The sequence below is a fragment of the Takifugu rubripes genome, unplaced genomic scaffold, assembly GCF_901000725.2.
Source record: "Takifugu rubripes unplaced genomic scaffold, fTakRub1.2, whole genome shotgun sequence".
Taxonomy (NCBI): Eukaryota; Metazoa; Chordata; class Actinopteri; order Tetraodontiformes; family Tetraodontidae; genus Takifugu; species Takifugu rubripes.
Window position 1 is genome coordinate 874,471 of NW_021821633.1, and position 27,099 is coordinate 901,569.

Sequence of the window (27,099 nt, forward strand, 5' to 3'; positions counted from 1 at the left end):
GAACATAAATGTGGCAGGATGAAGAGCCTGCAAGGACTTCAGCTGGATGGACAATGCCTGGCTCTGAAGAAGGGGACTGTCAATAATAGAAGACTTGTCTAAAGGGCTGCAATGTGCAACAGGGTTAAAGAAACCTGTTGATCCAAAACACGATGCTTAAAGATGTCCTAATAAAATAACACTTGATTTACCGAGGAGAAAAAAGGAGCCTGATAAGTAGTGTTCTAAGTTCATAAGTTCATGTTCTGGTAATGATGGTATGTAGGCCTAAACTTACCTTGTCCCCTGCTTGTCCTTTTAAGCCCTGCGATGAATCACATCAGACACAGTCACATGCAAAGAGGTGTGAAGGAGAGAGAGGAACCAATGTAAGAGACAAGGACAGGGTTCAGAGCATGCCGCTACCTCGGGACCAGTGATGAGGGACAGATGACGGGGAGGTGAACATTATGTAAATCAGATGGCCGTACGAGTGTAAGTTCACATGTGTAACACCCTCTAAGAGGACAATGTTTGTTTGCACCTTCCACAATCATCAACGAGCTACTTCACAAGTGCTTTTGAGGACAGGTAGCTGTTACCATACATGGCAGCTGACCTCCAACAGCTCAGCATGCACAATCGTTTAAATGCTCCTTCTAAAGCCTGATGAATTCATGAAAGTCTTTAGGCTGAAGACAGCTATTGTCTTCTAACCTAGAACCTGATCAACAAGTTTAACTAGTTTTCCAATCAAGCATTTTGTTGCTTTTTCCCCCTTGTTCATTTTCTTGATCGCTTTACCCCTTTCAGGGTCACGGGGAGGGCGCGGAGCCGATCCCAGGGGCATGCGGGCGATGGAAGGGTACACCCTGGAGGAATCGCCAGCTCATCGCGGGGCCCTATGTGAGCAATTGTGGGTTTGGTACCTTGCTCAAGGGTACCTCTCGCACCTCCCCTGACTACCAGAACACCCATGTCCTCTTGAACCAAGAACCCCACCCCCCCTTCTCAGCCCAGCCCTCAACAGCCCAAGCTACCAATCTGCATTTTGTTTAAAACCCATAAACATATTGTTGGCCTTTCAGGTTTTAGCTCAGGGGGATCAATATTTAATGCTATAAAAGAGATCTCTGCCGCTAATGAGTTGCTACAATCATTAGCATTGAAATGTCTGAAACAGAAGCTCTGCATTTTCTTTGCATCATTTACATGACACAGAGGTGAGAACTTACTGTCCCTCTGATAAAAATAAACCCAGTCTCATGCACAAAAGGTTGGACTCCAATTCCTATGAAGTGTAGGCACGTCCGGCTTAGTGGTGATATTAGTCACAACACAAACTAGAGCAGTAGTGGCACCCAAAACTGTCCCCACATTGAACCTGCTCTAGGTACCTTTGCACCATTGGACAAAAATCTGAAGGTGTTCTTCAACTATTTACCATGAAACAAATAACTATTTTAGCTTTTTTAAGTAGAGCTTTATTAGTAACGCAGAGTCGGTTTAATGTGCCAACAGTTGTGAAATATAGTGTGAAAACAGAACAAAAGTCAAATTCATGCAGCTCCGCTCTAAGGTGCCAAAACTGCTCTGAACCCTCAAACACAACCTGATGCACATGGCTAATAAAAATCACTACATGACATTTCATTTTCATTCAACTCTTTACCTCTTTAGATCTGATGACTTTCTGATGTCTTTGACAACATGAACATCAAAATCCATAATTTATGATACTCAAGACACAAATCCAAGGGACTCACCATTCTCCCAGGAATTCCCATACTTCCTTTGTCAGCCTATTCACCAATACACATTTAGAAGGAACAGGAGTGTTACAGGATTAGGCTCAAGACTGTGGTGGGATGCCTGACATGTTGAACGCTACAGCTTGAACCACCTCTGACATCATTTAATACAATATTGAAATCACGATCACTCACAGCCGTTACACTCGTTAAGATGTTGACATGGAATGCATCCGAAATGGCTTTGTAAGCCCTAATAAAAATTAGGAGGCTTGGTTAGTGATCCATGCAGAGTGGTGAGACCAGAGACACAGTCCATGAGACCAGAGACACAGTCCATGAGACCAGAGACACAGTCCATGAGACCAGATACACAGTCCATGAGACCAGAGACACAGTCCATGAGACCAGAGAGACACAGTCCATGAGACCAGAGAGACACAGTCCATGAGACCAGAGAGACAGTCCATGAGACCAGAGAGACAGTCCATGAGACCAGAGAGACACAGTCCATGAGACCAGAGACACAGTCCATGAGACCAGAGACACAGTCCATGAGACCAGAGAGACACAGTCCATGAGACCAGAGACACAGTCCATGAGACCAGAGACACAGTCCATGAGACCAGAGAGACACAGTCCATGAGACCAGAGAGACACAGTCCATGACACCAGAGAGACACAGTCCATGAGACCAGAGAGACACAGTCCATGAGACCAGAGACACAGTCCATGAGACCAGAGACACAGTCCATGAGACCAGAGAGACACAGTCCATGAGACCAGAGACACAGTCCATGAGACCAGAGAGACACAGTCCATGAGACCAGAGACACAGTCCATGAGACCAGAGACACAGTCCATGAGACCAGAGACACAGTCCATGAGACCAGAGAGACACAGTCCATGAGACCAGAGACACCGTCCATGACACCAGAGAGACACAGTCCATGACACCAGAGAGACACAGTCCATGAGACCAGAGACACAGTCCATGAGACCAGAGACACAGTCCATGAGACCAGAGAGACACAGTCCATGAGACCAGAGACACAGTCCATGAGACCAGAGAGACACAGTCCATGAGACCAAAGAGACACAGTGCATGACACCAAAGAGACGCAGTCCATGAGACCAAAGAGACGCAGTCCATGAGACCAGAGAGACACAGTCCATGAGACCAGAGACACAGTCCATGAAACCAGAGACACAGTCCATGAGACCAGAGACACAGTCCATGAGACCAGAGACACAGTCCATGAGACCAGAGACACAGTCCATGAGACCAAAGGAGCCTTTGCCACCAAAACTCCTGCTTGTCTGTCTCTCTGCCTGTCTGCCTGCCTGCCTGTCTGGGGGCCTGCCTGCCTGCCTGCCTGCCTACCGACCTGTCTGCCTGCCTGCCTACCGACCTGTCTGCCTGCCTGCCTACCGACCTGTCTGCCTGCCTGCCTGCCTGCCTGCCTGCCTGCCTGTCTGGGGGCCTGCCTGCCTGCCTACCGACCTGTCTGCCTGCCTGCCTACCGACCTGTCTGCCTGCCTGCCTACCGACCTGTCTGCCTGCCTGCCTACCGACCTGTCTGCCTGCCTCTGTGTGAGTGAATACAGTCCTTCTCTGTGTGATCTTCACACCTGGTCTATGTTCTATCAAGCTCCCATTCAGACTGATGAAGATCTATCCAAGGTCCTGATTTAAACAAGGTTTGGAGTGAGGCCATGGTGATGTCAGCCCCAGCATGGGCTGGACGTAGTGACTAATGTAATTACTAGCAGTCCCCTTTAAACACACCCTTCAGGAAAGCAGTTCTTTTTTAATCCCAGGACAAATTGGCTGTTCCTTTAAAACCTCATTCAGCTGATATTTAGCACAAAAGTGAGAGACAGAACGCTGGTAATTGCTGCGCTCTGTAGCCTGGTTTGGACATCTGAACGATTATTCACGCCAATGCTCAGCAGACTGCTGATTATCTGGACCTCGTCTGGTGCCAAATGATGTCCAGATGTTGTACTGTGTGGATCTGTCTCCTCACAAGGTGTGTAGGACCCGAGGCCTTGGCCTTTCCCCAGTCCAAAATCCAGGTTTTCACTGTGAAAGTCATTGGCTCTTTAACTGGCTGCATTATTATAAGGTCAAGTTTTGCTTCAATGAATAGGTGCAGGGCAGAAAAAACCTCCCTGTTGGAACATCAGCTCTAACCTCTAACCTAACCTAACCAAATCTGAGAGAAAGTATGAGCAGCATTTGCTTCTAACCGATGCACCTATGACACGTTTCACGTAAGATATCGACAAGTTTCTTTTGTTGCCCTAAATTTCTAATGAGGCTGAAGAATCGCTGACTATGTCATAAAAGTGCATAAGGATCAGAATCAAATCACATTTATGATCACAACAGTGTTTGTGTGGGGAGAGTCCAAACCTGTCCAGTTGGGACCCCCTCCCTCCTTAGACCCTCGAACTGGCTCAGCACAAACTTCAAACATGCTTCTGGGAACCACTTTCTCTGCTGGGTTTTGTCATTTTCTCACATCCACCATCAGTGTGTGTGTTTGTGTTGGAGACTTTAGATCTGGCCCCCCTTCTACTGTCACATCCTGTGAATGAGACACTTTTTCATTTGAAAAAGTCCCTTTTAAAAACCACACCCTCCTACTCTGATTAGATTTTCCACTGGTTGACATGTCTAATCACACACCCTGGAATAATTCATGTCTTTGTAGCAAAGGAAACAAAATCAGATGATGGCTTAGAGAATGAAAATGATCAGTTAGTTGCAACCAAGCCAAAGAGCCACAGGATCCTGCAGAAAAGCTCCATATATTGAAGGTCTTGCTCTGAAGATGAGACACTGGTCACCAACACGTCTTCTAAACCACTTCACGTGCAGTATTTTATAGCCTAAATGATCGGTTTCTTGATCTCTGTGATGGTGCCTGAATCAGCTTCACATGATTTTTACTCCCTTTCCCCACAATGTAGAGCAAAGAGACACGATTAGTGGAAAAGATTAGTGCAATGAATATTATCACGTGCAATTCAGGCAAATTTAGATACACTCAAAGTGACTAAAGACAGTTACCGGAAAGCCTGGTCTTCCAGGAGGACCCTGAAAAAGTGGAGAAAATGGAGAAATTGGAACATCAAGGGAATATTGATTTGTGCCTTTTTTTGCCTGTGGAAGCTATCTCCACTGAACCAGGCTAAAATAAATGAAGCCCATGCTCTGCTCTGAGGACGAGCGTCAAGTCTTGTTTGATTCTCTGCATCATAGCTGTTCAGAGAATGAAAAGTTTCAACAACTCATGCAAAGGTTAGATTTTGGAGAGCATAGGCTACAAATCTGTTTATGCTAATGTTAACTGGCCTCATTCATCACGATTGCTGGACAAAAAGGTTGAACACAATTGTTTTCAATTCCATCCAGGAACGAAGGAAACCAAAGAAAAGGTTGAGGGTTATTTTAGGACTGAGTGAAACCAAGACAAAGCAGCACTTTGTCCAAGAGCCACTGTTAGAAAATGGATGGAATGCTAATTGGTAGGATGCCAAAATAGTGTGTGTGTGTGTTTGTGTGTGTGTGTGTGTGTGCGTGTGCGTGTGTGTGTGTGTGTGTGTTTAATTGATAACATGGCCTGCTAACCTGCTCTGAAGACATCGGTCAAAGATCGTTAAGCTACTAATGTCCAAAGGACAAAACCTTTGAGCGAGCACTTCCATGCTCACATTCAGATTTTTCAACGATATCGTTTTAGGAGATATTTCCAATTGAGCAGTGGACAGAGTTTACAGGGACCAACAGGACTATTTGGCTTAGGACATCGACTGTCAACCACTTTACGTTCCCACGGCCAGTCAATCAATCAGTTTTTATTTATATAGCATCTTTTACAATCACAATGGTCTCTAGACCCTCTCCAGAATCCCAGGGCCGGACCCCCAACAAGCAACAGTGGCAGGAAAAACTCCCCTTTAACAGGAAGAAACCTGGAGCAGGACCAGGCTCATGTAGGGGGACCCTCCAGTCCTAATGGACCTGTGTGTGGAGCTGCCAGGAGCCTGTGCCCATAGCGGTTTCTGACCACACTGGACTTCCTGGACACGGGCTCATTTCATTGAGAGTTGACCGACCTTTGTAAAGAACATAACTTATCCTGTTTAGTAATAATACCAGAGGGCGGCGTTCCAAAAGTATATTGTTTGTGCCTTTTCTTGCCTGTGCGACTCAAGGATTGTTTATGTCGTCTCATAATACGGAGAGGGGGAGTCCCACCCTGTTTCTACTCATGGTCCGCTTTATTTGAGGGTGTGGTACGGCTAGAGACTGGTGCTAACGAGTGTGTCAATTGCACACGGATTGGGATGTGCAAACAAATGTGTTTGGATTCAGCCGCACTCACACTTTCAGTCATCAGAATTTTTTGTGCATACATATTTTCCTTGACATGTATTTCCACAGGTAGTTATCTTTAAAATACAAAAAATAAATGTTATTCAATGCATTTTATTGAAAGAAATCACAATTCATTTCTCTAAACCTCAGCCAGAATTCAATCTGATTGGCTGGTGCCCATGTGACACACATGTGGACATCAGCCCAGCACCAATAGTCCTGACCCTAACCCTGACCTCCAGGGTAGAATGGTTTACAAAACCATCAGCAAAAGCCTTGGCGAGAGGCTGAAAGGACTAAATGGGTCTGGGCTTCCACGCAGAAGCTGCCTCCTGGAGTGGAAGCTGATCATGAGAAAAGGAAGAGCAGCCTAAAACGACACAGTTTGGGCTTCCCGATGCTCTACATGTGAAGCTCCCTGGTTTCTCTCTTTGATCTGGGTTTTGTTTGCAGTACGGTGGGATTGTGGTCGCGGCTCATTGCTGCCCATTCAGCCACATGGTGCTATATTTAGACCAGTTCCATCCACTCTCCACCGGTTCATTGAGAACTCTATTGTGGTGACTTCTCAGCTCATTCTGTTCTTTTAAAAGACTCATGTTTGCCTGATTATTTCCCTGGTTCTTCTGTCTACCTCCAGTGTTCTTCTGTCCACAGCTGGACCACACCGCCTTAAGCCTTCCGTCTTCCCCAACCTCACCACCCAGTTTTTGGAATGGATTGTTTAATTTGTGGATTCCTGTTTTGGACCCGCTGTTTCACTTGGAGACTTTTTGGTGGCTGAGCTTCAGATTCAAACTGATAATCCTGCTTTGTCTACAAAGTCCTGATTCTGCTAAACTTAAAACTAAAAGCCATTGGGACCTCAGTCATCCAGAAAACAGTCGGTAACACAAACTATTATGGACACACTGTCCATTATGGGCAGAGTCCCATAAGATGAGACATGTGGAAGTCAACAACAAAGTCCTTGCTCATATTCTTGTCAAACTCCTGCTACCACTAACTGAAGGGTTACTCCCTAACTCAAAGTGTGGCTTCCGACTATTCAACCACTAACGCGATGACTGGTCACCAACGAGAAGAAAACAATGTGGAACAAAGTCTCCTTCAGTACATGGCCTTCATAGACTTGACAAAGGCCTTTGATTGAGTCAAATCACAAATCACATCCATGTGATGTCACTGCATGACGCCCTGTCAGCCATTCTCAACCATGGAGTAAAGAGGAATGCCCTATTGCATATTTCAATGCAGCCAAACTCCACCTCAATGGCAGGTTTGCCTCAGGGAATTCCAATCCTCCAGATGACTGATGGCAGGCTCTTCAACCTTAACTGTTCATGATCTGCAAGTTCTCTTTAGGTTGGAGGTGATTTTGTTTCCATTTTGTTCATTGTCCATGTGCAGGTGCTCCACTCATCTACTTCCTGCCTTTGCTTTGTTCCTTCCATTTTCTCAATGCATCTGTAAACCACGGCCTCCAGGAGACATGAGGGTTGCAACACTAGAGAGCCTATTGATCCCCACTCATAATCACACCCATTCACACAAGACACTCATGTGCCTTCACACAGTAAGCAACCCCCCCAACACACACATACCCACACACACACACACACACAAACACAAACATGCATGCCCATGTGTACACTCCCACACACAACTGGGTCACTGGGTCAATACGGTCTTAATTGGACATTTTTTGTGGGCAAGCCAGAGCAAGGACCCCCACACCCCACCAAGAGTCATGGGCAACCCAATAAAAGAAGACATTTTAAAACTTTTATCTTGTGCATTTATGACCCTGGGTGAGGATCCAAAGACAGAAGGTGTCAAAAATGCAGATGGTATTGATATTCACTCTGAGAACATAATCAATAGACCACTGTAACAATTAAAGTGTGATCGTTTCTTTATAAGTGAGCAAACCTAGGAGGGGGCGAACTGAATCATTTCTTGAGATCAAACCTCTTTTTGAGGACGACCCATCCGAACCAGCAACGCAGCCCTTTATCATAAACATTGTGTATAATAAAGCAACTGCGAGCAACAAAGTAGGATTACGATTGAAAAGGGGGCAGAAATTAGTTGTAACTGGTTGGAGTTCCCAGAACATTCAGGATACCCGAACCCATTCAGGACAGCAATTTCTATAAAGGAAATAAAGTATTTTACTGTACACGTCGTTCTGTTTTACCATTCGTGTAGTCAGTGGCTAATCTCTATGAATAAGACAGCTGCTGCACTCCAATTAATCATTAATTACACCACTTTTAGTGATGGGTTAGAGGAAGTGAAATAATCTCTTACAAGTGGGGCCAATTAACTGCAGTGGGACTGGATGGATAATTGGGGGGGGGGGGGATTTAAAGTTACTAAACAACAGATGTAAAGTGTACGAATAATTTGTGGAACGGAAGTGGATTAACGTGTTTGTGACTTTGGGCCCATTACGCTATCAGTACCGTATCCAAAGACACTGTTGATACCTGTAATTAGGGTGTTGCAAGAGTTCCCCTGCGGGTGCACCTTCTTTTCAATCCTGGGATTGTTTTTGGCTGGAATGACGTTTAATTTTCCATACAGCCGAGTAGTTACAGCTCTTTCTACCTCTGAACATGTCACTATACTACTGGGGACCTAAATGAGATGGTGTGTGTGTGTGTGTGGGGGGGGGGGGGGCTGCAGGTCTATTAGCTACTAACCCTGCAGGGCACAAAGGTCGCCCACTGCCGGAAGAAGCCGTTGACTTGAATTACACCCTAACCATATAAAACATGTGGCTCCCATTTGGCAAAGTGGACTGGACTTTTGAGTGAATGGGAAAGGTAGGGGGGTGGGGGGGGGGTACTGAGGAGCGGGACATATGGTCTCCCAAGCACCCCCCTCTGCACAATAAGAAGTGAGGTGGGGTTCAGTTTAGGGCTGATTTCTTCCATTTGCTGCAGTAGCTGAATTCCGCCTGTAACTTGAAACCACACAGCAGGACTACTGTGCAACCAGTGGAAAGTCAACTGTTTAAAATCATTGTTATTGATCGCAATATTTGCTCTGTCTATTGCAACTTTGTGTTTTCATGCATGTGTGTTTTTAACTAGTTATTGAATAGTTGAATTAGCGGAGCCAAAACATATTTCACACCATTTCTAATTCTATTAATTGGAGATGCAGAAGGTGTAGAGAGAGAGGAAACAAAGGAAAGCTACTTCATAGGCTGACCTCATGGAAATTAAATTATTTCCTACATTGAAACTGTTCCTCACATTTTCCAAGGAGGGAATTTTGGCAGAGAGCATTTGAAAGTTAGCATGACAGAAAAAACAAGACAGACTCAAAGTGGCCAGATGTGAAGGGAAGTATTCCTAAAGCTGAAGCTCTTATCAAGAACTGAACTATTACAAGGTCTTCAATCACAGATGGGAAACATATTTTAATGGGATAAAGTGCATTCAAGCACAGTGATGGAGATTATTTAGTGGATAAAAGGGATGCAGGTGAGTTAGTGCCATCAGCAAAGCCCTGCACACCCACTGCAGGCCAGTCCCCCACTCCTCTAGCTAGGGTTAGGGTTAGGGTAGGGTAGGGCTAGGGTTAGGGTTAGGGTTAGGGTAGGGTTAGGGTTAGGGTAGGGTAGGGTTAGGGTTAGGGTTAGGGTTAGGGTAGGGTAGGGCTAGGGTTAGGGTTAGGGTAGGGTTAGGGTTAGGGTTAGGGGTAGGGTTAGGGTAGGGTTAGGGTAGGGTTAGGGTAGGGTTAGGGTTAGGGTTAGGGTAGGGTTAGGGTTAGGGTAGGGTTAGGGTTAGGGTTAGCATTAGGGTTAGGGTAGGGTTAGGGCTAGGGTTAGGGTAGGGTAGGGTTAGGGTATTCATACTAATATGAAGAATCATCTCTGAGCAGATTGATCGACTTTTGAGAAGATTGACACTTTATCGATTGGAAATAACTCAATAATCAGTTCATAAAAAGAGTTACACAATTTGTTGTGTACTCCTGCTCATTCTGAGATGTCTGTCTTCCGTTCTTGGAATTTGTGGGTTGCAACATCGTCAAAATTCATCAACCGGCTGAATTTCAGGTTTTGGTTTGTAGCCTCATAATCTTTGTCTGTTGAACGTCCAGGTTTTATATTTGATATTTCAGCAACGCGTCCCCAAACGTGTTGAAATGATGCAATAATCTCTAGAAAAGTTGCGACTGGTTGTCCAAGCAGAGGTTGGTACAGTCAAATCCAAATCTTTGTGGAAAACCTCAGATATAAAACTAGAGCGCCCCGTGACTTCATTCATTCCTGCATGAACGAGCAGTGAGTCGTTAAAAGTGTCTCGTTAAAAGTCACTTTTAACAATCCAAATGTGGGCTAAGCTGACGTTCCAGTGAAAAACATAAATCATTCCTATTGTTGGGACAAATAGTAATGAGTCTGCTCATTTCACTTCTGTTGGCATGCTAAGATGAGCAGTAGCACCTGCTAGAGTGGAAAACTTCCATTTGAAATGATTAGGGTTAGGGTTAGGGTTAGGGTTAGGGTTACTCTTGGCCTCATTAGCTTAACGTGAGGGAGCTTCTGTTCTGAACCGCTGCGTCCTAAAGAGAGACCTATAACTGAGAAGGTCTGCTTGATGGGTGGCGTCCATGTGATGGTGGCATCCAGGCAACACAGAACATCCAGTTAACAGACTTCAAAAGCAAAAATGAGCAGTCACTTTACCACACGCAGGTCAGAAAAATCCTCTGGTGTACTTACTGGAGGCCCTGGAAGACAAAAGAGAGAGAAGCCTTTAGCTTAGCATCAGTGCAAACATGTCTGAACATTCCACAACAGGAAATCTGTTCTCCTTTCAGTTTGAAAGTGTCCCACATGTGTCTGAAATGATGTGGTTAACCTCTCCCAAAGAAAGAAGGGGGCAGCCATTCTAACTTAGTGAAGCTCAACCCAGTATCACCAGTATCACCAGTATCGCTGCGGGTCACCAGCTGGGGCACTAATTCTTCTCACCACGTCCAGTTGATCTGATGATGATGATTCTTAGCAAACGAACCCACGGCCAATCAAAAATATCTTCCCCTTCTACTTGCACAAGCCCCCTGAAATGGCCAGAAATCAACTGACAACTTTAATGACTACTGACGAAGGAGAAAATGATGATAATGCATCAATCACAACAAGCCAAGGAAAACCACCGAGGATAAATCTCATCTACGTAAAGTCAAATCAAATCTCTCCTTCATCTTCTGAGCATTTGGTCTGAAGGTCCGTCTCAGCCCGTAAATCTGCTGCCGCTCATCTTCTTCATTTCATCCAGTCAATGAAAGGCATTTGGGAAAATGAAGAGAGAAAAGTTGTGCAATAAGAAAGAACTTTATCCTGCAAGCTTTAGCTAAAACTGGAGTTTAGCATGTCTGAGGGTTCGAGTCAAAGGTGCCGTAGGAACAGAGGCAGCAGGACAAGTGCAGATAAATCAAAGCTAAAGACGTCCAACATGGGGACAGTGCTTCAGTCCTGTTTGAGCCTATATAAAACCATAAACATGAGGTGGACTAGCACATGCTAGCTTAGGCACCGTCCAGACATTATTTAAACAGTATTTTTGGAGAATGTCTCATCACCAAGCCCTGCAGTCACATACATGCAACCCTAGTTTTTATTCATGGCTCTAAGTTTATTCCACACAGATGGGATTGGATAGTAGCAGAGACTAGAACACGAGAGAACAGAGCGAATATTGCCTGTCCTCAACAGAAAACAGAAATAAATGAGACACTTTAAACAAGTGAGAGGGTCCTGTGATGGCAATGGCAGCTTCTTTCTTTAGATCTGCCTCTTTTTCTTTTTAATGACTGAATCAAAGCTCTTACTGGAAATCTATACTTTTGGAAACATTCTCAAAAATTGGACTTTTTGTGAAATTCTAATTTTCTTGAACAATAATTGACCGAAAAAAAGCAAACAAACGTAGGTGTCTGTTTTCTTGATAAAGCGCTGAGAAATGAGAAATTGCTAATGTTGCTGTGCTTGTTTTTAAGGGGAGGATTAACCCTAACCATAACTATAACCCCTTTATCCTATAGATCCATGTATCCTAGTGTGTCTCTATATATATTTCTATTTATATCTGTGACCTATGTGATCTATGTTTTAGTTCTCTTGACACTTTTGGTGCGACTTCATTCAGAACTAAAACACTGTAAACCCCCCCACCCCCCCACCCCCAAACACACCGACCCACACACTCTTCCCAGTACCGTCGCCTCAGTCACAGAAGGACTGTGCCAGACATTCCTGCAATAGTTATTCATTCCCAAACGGGTAACCCTTCTGCATGCACGTGTATGCAGAGATTCCTGTTGCATTCTGGGCCTGCTGTTACATCCTGTTGGCCGGGGCCGCCGGCTCCAGGGACACACATATTATAGAGCACCTTGAGCCAGAGACATTCTGGAAGGCAGCTTCAAATGTAGCGTATAAACTGGCACCCGAGGAATGGATACATGCAACGACAGCGCTGGACACAACATTTACAAAGTGTGTATTCATACACACACAGTCAACTTCCATTGAAGTTGTTGCACCGCTTTGAGGTCACGGCTGAATCTTCTCCTGCCTTTAATACTGTATCTATTGCTAACACCTGTTGTTCCTGCTTATGTAAGGACACCGAGTAGATGTGGCCAGAAATGTGATCTAATGTTGCATGCCATCGTGCAAAGCCATGGCTGCGCTTCCCTTCCTGCTCACACAAACAAAGGATTGATTTTACTCAAAGTATATTTACAGAATTATGCAACCAAAGCTGGAGACACCTCCAGTAACGTGCAATAAACCTGTAGGGGTATCATTTGGTCAGCTAACCAAGGTCGAAGCTTCCGCCCCAGAACTTGACCTTCAGCCCCCCTGTGGAAGGCAAGCCTATATTTGTTTACTTAGAATTGGCTCGCCTACCGACACAGGAATGAGGAACGATTCAACACGCTGTCGGAACATCAACATTAGAACCTTTACCGCTTTGTTATAAACTAATTCATATGAGCTCAGTTAAACCTCTTTGACTCCTGTAAACCAGGGTGGAAGCAGGTGGGTTGACCAGTTCAAGATCATCTCTTGAATGTATGCAGATCCAGGAATAAGCTGTGAAATTCCAGTTCTGAAAATACCCAGATCCAGACAACCCACCAGGGCATACTTCCCTAGTCCACATGTAGACACAGACAGCCGGCAGGGCACCTGTGTTCGGAGGCGTCTGCTGGTGGCACAAAAGAACACCTGAGGAAAGACCACCACAGTCCAGCCTGGACCCCAGAAAGTGACCACATTATGTCAGAAAACTGCATTAGTTAAAAGGAGAATTTCATAATTCAGGTTTGGTGTGTTTCTAAGATCAGATCAGAAGGATTACGTAAGTCTGTCATTGGGACTGCGTAAATAGCAAGAAAGAGCCAGATTAGACCAATAAGCATTCTGATGAACTGTACAGATGGTGTCAGTGGCTTTGAGTCTTTTGGGCGTTGGTTTGAAGCCAAAGGTCAAAGGTTTCATCTGTGAGACACAACAGCAGCACAATGAAAGGCCTGTTTGCACCGTCAGCAGAGCATGTCGGCCGTCCTCAGTGGTCACGGAGCTCTGCGCACGACCCGGTTCGAGGCTGCATCAAATCACTTTTATACTTGACAGATTCTTCTGTTCAGATGTGCAACCAGTTGAGGGGATTTATTGAGGCTTGTGCATCAAAGGATGGAAGTATGTGAACTTTTGCCTTTCACCATCTCACAGGAGAAACACCCCCAAGTCTTTTGAGATATGGAAAAGGAGGTTTTTATTTCACGTTTTATGCCTCCTCACCAAATATGTGTGGAAATATTTGCACGTGAAAGGCTTCAATTTCCAAAATAAAATCATGGATAGAAAATAAAAAAATATTCCCTCAAAAAGAAAAGTGAAACAAACAGCTGAAAAACGCAGGACTAACCAATAAAATACTACGGTAAATGTTGCAGACAGAAACTTGATTGATTCCCTTTTTGCCCCTCTCGTGTGAACGCAGACAGCAGGGAAAAGCTTTCCAAACGTCCAGGATTGGACTCTTGCCCCTCTCTGGATATTCTTACTGAGACCTCACATCATTGAAAGCTGCTTAACTCTGCCGTGTTATTAAATGTGAAGAAAAAGAGAAGATGAATGCTGGTTATTAGCCAGCAGTTATTTTAGGGAATCTTATTACTCTACGTAAAAGATGTCTGTGTAGCTTCTCAATCATCCAGGTCATCCTTGTCCAAGGTAGTTTTCTCTGTCAACTGGATGGTTTTTCTTCTTTTGACGTTTCGCCTTCTAACCCCAGCAAAGAAGAGGAGGAGAGAGACAAACACCACCCTAACCCCATCTGTCTGGGTCTCTGAGAAGTTTAGGAGGATCCTCCAGAACCACGACATACCGCTTCAGTTCAAACCCAGCAACACTCTCAGACAGAGGCTGGTCCACCCGAAGGACAAGACACCAAGACCCAAACACTGTAATGTTGTTTATGCTGTACAGCACCAGGAGGAACGTGAGGAACATTGGGGAAACCAAACAACCTCTCCACAGAAGAATGGCAACACAGACGTGCCACCTCTTCAGGTCAGGACTCAGCAGTCCACCTACACCTAAAGGAGAGCGGTCACTCCTTCCAGGACAGCCCAGTACGGATACTGGCCAGAGAAGACCGCTGGTCTGAGAGGGGGGTCAAGGAAGCTATCCATGTTAAATTGGAAAAACCATCCTTAAACAGAGGTGGTGGCCTGAGGCACTTCCTGTCACCCACATACAATGCAGTCCTCCACTCCTTCCACCAACAAACCAAAGGTTCACACCATTCCAGGAGACCCAGTGACCCACCGCCATGTGAGCCAGCAGACAAAGGGGAGACACCTCAACAGAAACTAGGTGAACGACCCGACCAACGGCCCTGCTAACGACCCCGCCAACGACCCGACCAACAAACGCTCTGTCCCCAGCGAGACCCTAACTGAAGAAGCCTTCAGGATAGAAGGCGAAACGTCTTAAAAAGAGAAGAAATAAAGTCCAGTTGACAAAGAAAAGTACCTTGGATATCTCCAAAAGAGTAGTATATTTTCAGTATTTCATCTATATTGAGAAGCCAGATTGAATCATTTAGCAGCTTCTTAGACTTTGATAAGTGACTTGTCATTGTGCAGAAACCAAATGTGTAACATTACATCTGAGGTGTGGGTAGAAGAAACTGTCTTTACATCCAGGGAAAGTTAACGAGATCTGATCCTTCACTCTATCTGAAAAAGGGGCCTGCTTGTATTGAATCTCCATTCTTCTCATTCCAGCTATCTGAAAATGAATCAACTGTGATTGTTTCTTCCCTCTCAGAAATAAATAGTCTCGTAAAGAAAAGTAAATACTGGCTGGCCCACAAAAAGTCAGGGATTAAATAATTACACAACAAATGAAAACAATGAGAGAATTGTGTCTTTGTTGGAGACTTTGGCATGAACCTCACGTTGTTCCCGAGAAGAGGCTGTTTATTAAGATGCTCTGTTCCACGGCAGTGGTGACGGACCACAGGCCCCCTCATGCAGATCAAGGCCACGAGGACCGCGGGAGAGGGGGCACATCAAGCTCATGGTGGTTTACTCTTTCCCTTCTGTCCTCACTGAATCCCACACCTAGGGTTAGGTTAGGTTAGGTTAGGTTAGGGTTAGGTTAGGGTTAGGGTTAGGGTTAGGGTTAGGTAGGGTTAGGGTTAGGGTTAGGTAGGGTTAGGTTAGGTAGGGTTAGGTTAGGGTTAGGTTAGGGTTAGATGGTTAGGTTAGGTTAGGGTTAGGTAATGTTAGGGTTAGGTTAGGGTTAGGTTAGGGTTATGGGGTTAGGTTAGGTTAGGGTTAGGTAATGTTAGGGTTAGGTTAGGGTTAGGTTAGGGTTATGGGGTTAGGTTAGGTTAGGGTTAGGTTAGGGTTATGGGGTTAGGTTAGGTTAGGGTTAGGTAATGTTAGGGTTAGGTTAGGGTTAGGGTTATGGGGTTAGGTTAGGTTAGGGTTAGGTTAATGTTACCAAGCGCTTTATCTGACCACCTGGCTGGAGACAACAGCTGACAAGACATTTGCTGCTGGCAAATGCCTCCATGTTTAAAGGCAGACAGACAACATTCCACTCGATTTACATTTGTGGCTTTTTGATGATCAAATCTCCAGTGCTTAAAAGGCCACAGGTGACTCACACATTTTCTCTAGATGTTTTAGTTGGCAACACTTAAAGCAATAAAGTAACTTCTGAGGCTTCTGAAAAAGATAAATGCTTTTTGATGAGATAGTTTCCAGATGTGTGCAATGTCTTTGATCCAAGCTTGACCATTCGTCCATGATAAAATGTCTGCAAGATCTAAACTGAATGCATTAAAAAAAATCATATCCCCAAAGTCACATTTGTTAATGTGTGTATGTAAGTAAAACAGGGGATGGCAGGACATTCAGCTCAAACAGCTCCCAGAACACACAACTATTAGTCGGTCCATCCCCAAGTCCAAACATGGAAACCCAGATGGAACAAATGCATCACAATAGCTGCTGTCCACAAGAAAACCCTAAAGCCAACAACAAATGCAAAACCCTGAAAGATCCTGAGGCGAGCCGGAGAGAACGGGACTCTTTAACCTCCTGAGACCCTGTGAGGACACATCTGCTCACGCAGGAGGAAAATCAGGTCAAAGTCACTCCATTGTTTTCAAATGACACTGACAATAAAGTTCTGAAAATAAAGCTCAAGCAAGAGCAGCAGTGGATCAGGACGATTGATGCCATAAATGTGTAAAAATGAAGCTCCTCTTGAGCTCAACACTCTTCATTCAACCAGCTGTCGACAGTCCTGAAGACCCAAACAGCAAAAGTAGATGAAGACAACGAGCAGTGCAAGTGCAGAATACACACAGGTCATTAAGAAGATAATAATGTAACTTATTATGCAACACTGATATGATCTTTATTCATAAATGAGAGTATATCAGTACACGAGTCAATCAGCAGTTCTGATGAACACATCATCCAGGCGCCGGCCTCACTTCATCACAGGCCTGTCAACCCTAACCCAAACCCTAACCTTAACCCTAACCCAACCCAAACCCTAACCTTAACCCTAACCCAACCCTAACCCTAACCCTAAGACAACCCTATCCCTAACCCTAACCCTGTCAACCCTAACACAAACCCTAACCCTAAGCCAACCCTAACCCTGTCAACCCTAACCCTAACCCTAACCTTAACCCTTAACCTCTAACCCTAACCCAACCCTAACCTCTAACCCCTAACCCAACCCTAACCTCTAACCCCTAACCCTAACCCAACCCTAACCCTGTCAACCCTAACCTTAACCCTAACCCAACCCTAACCTTAACCCTAACCCTTCTAAATGGATGACCCATAATAACTGGATAGCTGTATTAAAGGGAGTACATGAAGCAGCAGAGATACTGTAGCTGGAGCACAACATCTAGCACCACATGATGACTTCTTTTGAGTTTCCTCCATGACAGAGACAACATTATTCATCTAAAGGTTTCCTTTCTCAGATTGACCTTTTGATAGGGTAAAGACACTGTCTCATGTTATGACTGTTTCAAATCCCTCAGATGTTTTGATTGTTGCATGAAGAAAAAGGAATATAACCCAAATCCCAAAATCCATGAGGGACGGCAACAGAGGCACAAACCGGTGGAAGAGAGAATATGATCCCCACAAGGATTTGATTCTCCTTTGGTAGACTGAACGCATGATGATAGAGGTATAGAAGGAGCCAACTCACCCGAACCCTAACCCCTAACATTAACCCTAACCTTAACCCCTAACCCTAACCCCCAACCCCTAACTTTAACCCCTAACCATAACACCTAACCCTCTAACCCTAACCTCTAACCCCTAACTTTAACCCCTAACCTCTAACCTTAACCCTTAACCATAACACCTAACCCTAACCTTAACCCCTAACCCCTAACCCTGACGTCTAACCCTTAACCCCTAACACCCAACCCCTAACCTTAACCCCTAACCATAACACCTAACCCTCTAACCCTAACACCTAACCCTAACCTCTAACCCCTAACTTTAACCCCTAACCTCTAACCATAACACCTAACCCTAACCCCTAACTTTAACCCCTAACCCTAACCACTAACCCTAACTCTAAACCCTAACACCTAACCCCTAACCCTAACCTCTGACCCCTAACCCCTTACCCTAACCCCCAACCACTAACCCTAACTCTAACCTCTAACCCCTTACCCTAACCCCCAACCCCTAACCCTAAACACTAACCCCTAACCTCTAACCCCTAACCCCTTACCCTAACCCCCAACCCCTATCCCTAACCACTAACCCTAACTCTAACCCCTAACCCCTAACCCCTAACCCTAAACCTAACCCCTAACCCTAACTCCTAACCCTAACCCCTAACCCTTCAAATAACAAGTTCCTCACATATCCAAAATGTGTAGAAGTATATTATTACACACAAAATGTCACTTGAAGTCAATTCCTTTGAAGATAGTTTTCTATCTTAGGAACAGCAAGAGAATTATCCTATTCTAAGTATTATACCTATTTTAAGTATACAGAGTTGAGTAGACATTGACTCCCTCTCCAAGATTCTGATCTGGTACTTGGTGGTAGCACTTGCACCAGCTAGTTTAGGGCTCCAAGATAGTCCTTTATTCATGTTGGTCTCAATTGCCCAGTGGCTTGATCGTGCAAATCATTTTGGACCAAAGCATCTGCAAAATGACTAAAATGTAAAGGTATACCGTCGACTTAAATTCTTCCACTTTGTCTTATTGGAATGCATTAAACATACATTCTTTACTGATCATATTGTAGGCAGAGAACAGGCCTAAACTACGAGATTTTAGTGGTCATTCTAATGCCAAGTTTAAGAATGAGGTACTGTAAGGATTCAAAGAGCCAACTAATTATTAAGGTGGATTTCCAGGCAGGGGAGCTGGCTCACTCTGCTACGAAGGCTATTAAAACAGAAGCTCAGACACAGGACAGGGAGGAGAAATTATGGAATAAAGTGGAGGTTAAGTCAATCATTTTACCATATGTTCTTTAGGAGTTTGGCACTTGTTCAGCTTCGTACTCACCACTAAACCTCGTGTTACATTGGAGCCCTAATAGCTTTCCATCTGTTAGATGAATAACAAAAGCAGAACCACCAAAAGAGACATTACAGATTTGGGGATGAATAGAGTCTAGCTACAATCAAAACTATACCAATGTGTAAAGATAAAGGAAATCATTTCTCTAAGAAATGATCGATGCGTGAGGAAACCCTCTGATCTGAACAGAACTTTATATAGTGAGAGGAAACCTGAGACATCCCTGGACCTTCACTGTGCATTTTATTAATAGTTGGACCCTGTTCACCAAAGTCCTCGAAGTGTTTCTGTGGCTCCATGAAGCTGAAAGATGAGCCTGAGATTCAAAGTGAAGCCCACCTCATTTAGTCTGATGGTGGGACCACAGAAAAGATCTGATTTCAACTTCTCTAAATACCCGGGCAAGAAACCACGCAGCCCACCCCCATAACCCTGCTTCCCAATCTGATCCCCTCCAACATCCCAGAAAGAGCAGCTCTCTGCACCCCAACAGCAAGGGTGGTGACTGACTGACTCATGACCTTGGACAAAACCTCTAGGATGTTTTCTTTGGAATCCCAAAGAGACTGACATATGTTTACCAATGCCATAAAAATAAGTCTACTTGAAAAATGGAACAAATAATACACCTACATTCCATTACTGATGGACCGAGTAATTACACATGAATAGCCTTGCCAAGCATTGCTCCAGATGAGTGAACTATGTTCTCTTCTCCTCTGTAGGTCCCCAGTTGTTCTGAGTATAATTGAAGACCATGCATTGAATTTATAACAACACGTTGTAGCATCTCTGTTCCTGCAATGCTAAACCAAATGCAACTTTAGCAATGCACCAACTATAGCACAGGCCAGATCCTCATGTCACAACTGTGTTTACACCGTCTCAGTTCCTGAATTAATGCCCTTAAATCACTTTATTCAGCTCAAACTATTGTTTAGGACAATTAATTCATTCACATTGATTTTATGAGGAAAAATGTTCCTGCTGTGTTCTGTTAACCAACCCAGTAGTCCTCAATATCTGTCTTAAAAATGTCATATTTAAGTAAGAAAGAAAAGGTGGGAGGAGAGCAGCAAACCGGACCCCGGTGATGAAGAGCGCTGCCCTACTGCAGTTGGGACATTTAAGTGTTAGAGTTAAACCTGACCCACCAACACCAGTCGCCTTTAACCACGGCAAACTTTATGGGACTAAACAAAGAAATAGCCCGACTGCCAACATTTGGATCAGAAGGACATATGTTATGATGCTGGTCTCGGTCTGTTTGCTTGGGGTGTGGTGTTCTATTTTTCCACTAGGGGGTGTGGTTGACCCATCTCTCGTGTTGGCTGTCTCCTGTGGCTAATCGATGTGATTAGCAGGATTCTTTAGCAGCCAACACTAGCTGTCCAGCATCAGGTTGTTTCGCCTTTGCTAGTGGTAACCTGAGCCTCCTAGTTCACGCAGTTTTTGCCTAACCTGTTTTCCTTAGGTCACCACATCTTCCCTCGCTGACGAGCACCGTTTGCTTCGCACACCATTTCACCATCGCCCGCACGAGCGACATGCACACTTTCCTTCACTCACGTAACTAAAATGTAAAAAAGCATTTGCTCACTGTAAGTTGTCTCACCAGTCTGCCATCTTTGGTCCTGCCTTGAATTTTGGCTGCAAGTCATAACAGAACAATCTGACCAAAATGGACCCAGCAGACAGGGAGGCACTTCCTCAGGCAATGACCCCCCCCAGGGTGCTTTGATTGGCCAACACAACAAGGTTCTCACTCAGGTTTGGAGTTCGCTCCAGGAACTCTGTCACCATCGCTGTCCTCCTTGGTGAGGCTGGGTCAGCCTCTGCCACCCAACTGGCCACTGTGTCACACCCTCCTTGACCAACTATTGAAGACCTCTTGCAGCTCCTTCTCAGCCAGGCCAGCGGGTCTGGTCGCCCTCTAAAGACCTTCCTCTCCAGGTAGAATCATCCAAAGTGGCTCCGCAGTTTATCAGACCTTTCGAGGTGGATTAGATTGTGAACCCATCGGCCCTCCCTCAAGGTGTGTCCAACATTCCATGTGTGTCTGCCGAAGCCAGTTTGGAGTCCGACCTGCTCCCGCCTTGTCGCCGTCCCGGTGTACCCCGTCTGGATTTTGGACGTCTGCCGATGAGAGCGCGGTATACAGTTCCTTAGTCGAATGGCAGGGGTATGGTCCCGAGGAGCAGTCGTGGGTTCCTGGGCATCACATCCCAGACAAAGATCTGGTGAGGGACTTTAACCGTGATCACCCAATAAGCCGGGTACGTCACCAGGAGGCAACCATTCAGGTGGTGGGGACTGTTATGATCCTGGTTTTGGTCCATGTGTTTGGAGTGTGGTGTTCTGTTTTTCCAAGAGGGGCGTGGTTGATCCAGCTCTTATGTTGGCTGCCTCCACACCTTCTGGCTAATTGATGTGATTAGCAGGCCTCTTAAGCATCCAACACCAGCTGTCCAGCATCAGATCGTTTACCAGTGGGAACCTGAGCGTTCCAAGACTCCAAGTTCTTGCAATTCAGTTTTTGACTAACCTTGCTGTTGTCTCTTTTCCTTAGGTCACCATGTTCACCATCACAAGCACGAGTGGCAGGCACACTTTCCTTCACCGTCGTAAATATCGTGTAAATAAATCGTTTGCTCACTCTAAGCTGTCTCACCTGTTTGCATTTTTGGGTCCCACCTTGAATTTTGGCTGCAAGTTTGAACAAAATAACCTCATTGACTGCACAACATGTTCCTCACCACAGGGACAAATGATGTTCTGTCAGAGCACGAAGCAGCTAATACAGCAGAAACAAAATAAAAATAAGTAAATAAGGGTCAATCCTGGAAGGGGGCAATCCTGATCCTTGTAGAAACCTTCAGGTTATTTCTCAATGGATTTTCTTGCACTCTCCCAAACCAACTATCCAAATAAATACGGTAGTAAGGGCTGATGAGGGATGACATGTCCAATGCAAAGACAAACAAAATGAAAAGCTCAATCACACTCTGGACTCAGATTTCATCCAGAGTCGCCCCAAATGAGAAAAACAGGCATTGCCGCAGACGCTGCAGTTTGCCTCCAGTTTGGCAGAGTTGTGACTGACAGCACATTCCATTTTAGCCCCACTGAGATTTCCTCTCTGCTTTCATGTTCCTGAGCCTCCACTCAGCAGACATGGAACACGTCTGACAGCATCGCGAGGTTAAAAGGCTGAAAGTTCCTTGCGTTGTCCTTTCCTGAGAATTTGGAAGTTGACCGTGGGTGATATGTGACACCTCAGGCTGAGAATGTTGGACCACCACAAACGCCTCCTGCATGCAGGAGCCATTAATGACTTCGTTTGTGTTGGTCAAGTAGGAATGAATCAGGCATGTGTGTGGAGGGACGCATGTGTGTGGAGGGACGCAGGCGCGTGGACGCAGGCGTGTGGAGGGACGCAGGCGTGTGGACGCAGGCGTGTGGAGGGACGTAGGCGCGTGGACGCAGGCGTGTGGACGCAGGCGCGTGGACGCAGGCGTGTGGAGGGATGCAGGCGCGTGGACGCAGGCGTGTGGACGCAGGCGCGTGGACGCAGGCGTGTGGAGGGACGTAGGCACGTGGACGCAGGCGTGTGGAGGGACGCAGGCGCGTGGACGCAGGCGTGTGGAGGGACGCATGTGTGTGGAGGGACGCAGGCGCGTGGACGCAGGCGCGTGGACGCAGGCGTGTGGAGGGACGTAGGCGCGTGGACGCAGGCGTGTGGAGGGACGCAGGCGCGTGGACGCAGGCGTGTGGAGGGATGCAGGCGCGTGGACGCAGGCGTGTGGATGCAGGCGTGTGGAGGGACGCATGTGTGTGGAGGGACGCATGCGCGTGGACGCAGGCGCGTGGACACAGGCACGTGGACGCAGGCGTGTGGATGGACGCAGGCGCGTGGACGCAGGCGCGTGGATGCAGGCGTGTGGAGGGACGGAGGCGCGTGGACGCAGGCGTGTGGATGCAGGCGTGTGGAGGGACGCATGTGTGTGGAGGGACGCAGGCGCATGGACGCAGGCGCGTGGACACAGGCGCGTGGACGCAGGCGTGTGGATGGACGCAGGCGCGTGGACGCAGGCGTGTGGACGCAGGCGCGTGGATGCAGGCGTGTGGAGGGACGCATGTGTGTGGAGGGACGCAGGCGCGTGGACGCAGGCGTGTGGAGGGACGTAGGCGAGTGGACGCAGGCGTGTGGAGGGACGCAGGCGCGTGGACGCAGGCGTGTGGAGGGACGCAGGCGCGTGGACGCAGGCGTGTGGATGCCAGCGTGTGGAGGGACGCATGTGTGTGGAGGGACGCAGGCGCGTGGACGCAGGCGCGTGGACACAGGCGCGTGGACGCAGGCGTGTGGATGGACGCAGGCGCGTGGACGCAGGCGCGTGGATGCAGGCGTGTGGAGGGACGGAGGCGCGTGAACGCAGGCGCGTGGATGCAGGCGTGTGGAGGGACGGAGGCGCGTGGATGCAGGCGTGTGGACACAGGCGTGTGGATGGACGCAGGCGCGTGGATGCAGGCGTGTGGACACAGGCGTGTGGACACAGGCGTGTGGATGGACGCAGGCGCGTGGACGTAGGCGCGTGGATGCAGGCGTGTGGACACAGGCATGTGGACACAGGCGTGTGGACACAGGCGTGTGGAGGGACGGAGGCGCGTGGACACAGGCGCGTGGAGGGACGGAGGCGCGTGGACACAGGCGTGTGGAGGGACGGAGGCGCGTGGACACAGGCGTGTGGAGGGACGGAGGCGCGTGGACACAGGCGTGTGGAGGGACGGAGGCGCGTGGATGCAGGCGTGTGGAGGGACGGAGGCGCGTGGACGCAGGCGCGTGGATGCAGGCGTGTGGAGGGACGGAGGAGTGTGGACGCAGGCGTGTGGAGGGACGCAGGTGCGTCTGTCATGTCACTGTCAAAGCTTCTGACATTTGATCTTGACAGCAAGAGCAGCCACAGTTTAGATAGAAATGATAAAAACTTAGAATATGACATATCCATGTCACCATGTCCTAATGAGTATAAGAGGGTCAACCGTGCAAAACACAGTTGACCTTATTTAAACCCTAACCCTCTAACCCGAACCCTGACCCTAACCCTAACCCTAACTCAAAGGCTAACCCTCTAACCCTAACCCTAACTCAAAGGCTAACCCTCTAACCCTAACCCTCTAACCCTAACCCTAACTCAAAGCCTAACCCTAACCCTATAACCCTAACCCTATAACCCTAACCCTCGAAGCCTAACCCTCGAACCCTAACCCTAACCCACTAACCCTCTAACCCTAACCCTCTAACCCTAACCCTCTAACCCTAACCCTCTAACCCTAACCCTAACTCAAAGCCAAACCCTCTAACCCTAACCCTCTTACCCTAACCCTAACTCAAAGGCTAACCCTCTAACCCTAACTCAAAGCCTAACCCTAACTCAAAGCCAAACCCTCTAACCCTAACCCTCTTACCCTAACCCTAACTCAAAGGCTAACCCTATAACCCTAACTCAAAGGCTAGGTTAGGGTTACTCTTCCTACATAAAGATCATCAATCCTTTGGTGTGGAATGACAAAAGGTGCCCGCTCTAACATTTATACTTCCTCCTATGGTTGATATTATTAGCAATCTGATGCTACTGATACAGTAGCATCAGGAGAAAATTAAAATACTGTCTAACAAAAAAATGATCCCACTGTTTGTTAACATGTTAACTTGTTTAACAGTTAACTTACTACAACCCATAGTTGTATTTTTTAAGGACTATGTTATAGTTGATAGCTTATTTGCATGCATTTAGCAACATTTTAGCTACTGTAGGATGGACTGCATACACAAAAGAGGGCTATGTTTACAGCTGCTAGTTACCTTCGCCCCCCCCCCCCCCCGGGTTAGGTAATGGTCTACTTAGCGACAACAGGGTCCCTAAGTGTGAACACTCGTGTGTCGGGCCATCACGATGACTCTAAAAGTCGTATAGTGTTAACAAAAAGATTCTCCTGGCACGGAATCTAAACTTCACGCTGAATGAGCACTACAGTAAATTCAGAAGTAACAGAAAGTCACCAACAACTAACTATCAATGCTCATTACAGACAGGACGTAACATCTTTTATGACGTCTCCAACACAAAGACGAGAGTCTCTGAAGACGCAGGAGAGCCTGCAGGACCACAGATTCAGTGGACACCTGGAATCCACCACTGTGGGAAGCAGCATGGGGCATTGGCAACTCTCTCTGGATCAACACAAAAGAGGGGGAGCCAGCAAAGAGGGGGAGCGCTGTGTCACCTCTGCCTCCTCATCAGCTCCTCCAGGAGCACGTTTGTGTTGGGAACATCAAATGGCTGGTTAACGACTAGATGAGCAAAGCAACTGTCCCCGGACTCCCGTTCCCACACAGAACTGTCCTGGAACAGCTGGTGAAGCCATCCCACACAAACACATGGTGTCATCATCCACACACACACGCACACACACACACGCACACACACACACGCACACAGGAGGGGAGCAGCAACAGGCTGAAGAGTCATTAAAGCTCCACCTTCTAACCCAGAACAGAGTCAGTGTGGATGGAAAAGAAAAGGGCCAAAGTATTCTCCTAACTATTGACTATTGCTTTAAGCATCATGTTCCAAGGGTCTTTTTTTTAAATAATTAAAAACAATACACTAGTTAACAAGATGTAAATCTTCCTGTCAGATTCTCAAATATTTTGGGTCTCTCACCACTGGTCACACATTACCAGTACAAACAACCCATCAAGTGTTCTGTTCAAGGGGAACCTTAAGAACATTCTGCTTTCAGTCCGACAGAAATATTCCAGCTCAATATTCCAGCTCAATATTCCAGCTCAACTGGACCAGACGGACTTTAGACAGACGACCACTCTGAGAAGGTTCTGCCTTGATGGCCAGAACAAAGAGAGGATGGGATTGTGATTTCCACACGTCTCAGAGCAAAAGCTCTTGATGATTCCGTCCGATCAAGAGTGACGTTGCTGCATCTTGGTTCTGGTACTTTGGAGCAGGATTAGAAATTTACATGGAGCGTAATCATATGTTCTTAAAAACGTGGATTAAAACAAAAAAGGCCATGACTAAAATCAGCAGCTTTACAAATGATTATTTTAGTCGTTGCTTCAAATCATAATTAATTATAATTAAATAAGCAGTGAGTCGTGACCCCTGAACAGGTGATCGTTACCTGGTATTCCCAGAGCTTGGAAGTCCTGAGGAACCACTGGACTATCCCACTTTTATTGTGGAATAACCGGGCAAATGTTCGACTGTTACTTATCAAACTTGAATGGGTTATTTAGTTGAAATGTCCTAATGTTCTCCTCCATTCGTGGTTTACTTAACTATACTTTTGGTTAAATACGTTGGGTTCTTCCTGAATCTTGTGAAAAAGAGCCGAAATGCTCTCGCCCCCCTCTCAGGAATGACTCTTAATGTTCTGCTTTCTTGTTCACTCAGGCAGGTCTCTGTAAAATCCATCCAGCTACTGCTGCATTCTTCTCCTCACCTCAGAGACCTGACCTGCTAACGTCTTTACAAGACAACCAGAAGCTAAAGAGTAGCTCCTATGTGGGAGCGCAGCACCTCTTTGGGCTACTGACTGGAATTTAAGGCAGTCTGGCTCTACGACACGTTTACTGACCAGAAAAGAGATTTGACAATATTGTTGCTCGAGCGAAGCTGAGCAAGATCCTGACAGTAAAACGAAAAAAACTAGCAAGAGGAAGAGTTAGCATCATCAGTCACGGCTGTTTGTTTTCACAGAAACATAAAGTGAGGTCGAGAAAAGCTTTTCCTTCCTCTTTCTCATCCAAGAA

The 27,099-nt window shown here is 46.3% G+C and overlaps 1 protein-coding gene across 1 annotated transcript in view; it reads right to left on the reverse strand.

Moving 5' to 3' along the window:
- The window catches only part of LOC105418326 (collagen alpha-1(XIII) chain-like), a 68,968-nt gene that overhangs the window by 17,064 nt on the left and 24,805 nt on the right, over positions 1-27,099 (reverse strand). The window contains exons 3-6 of the mRNA XM_029831983.1: positions 10,865-10,872; positions 4,810-4,836; positions 1,746-1,781; positions 278-304 (exon numbers count right to left, since the gene is read on the reverse strand). Of these exons, the coding sequence (XP_029687843.1) occupies positions 278-304; positions 1,746-1,781; positions 4,810-4,836; positions 10,865-10,872 (98 nt within the window). The remainder of the gene's footprint in view (positions 1-277; positions 305-1,745; positions 1,782-4,809; positions 4,837-10,864; positions 10,873-27,099) is intronic.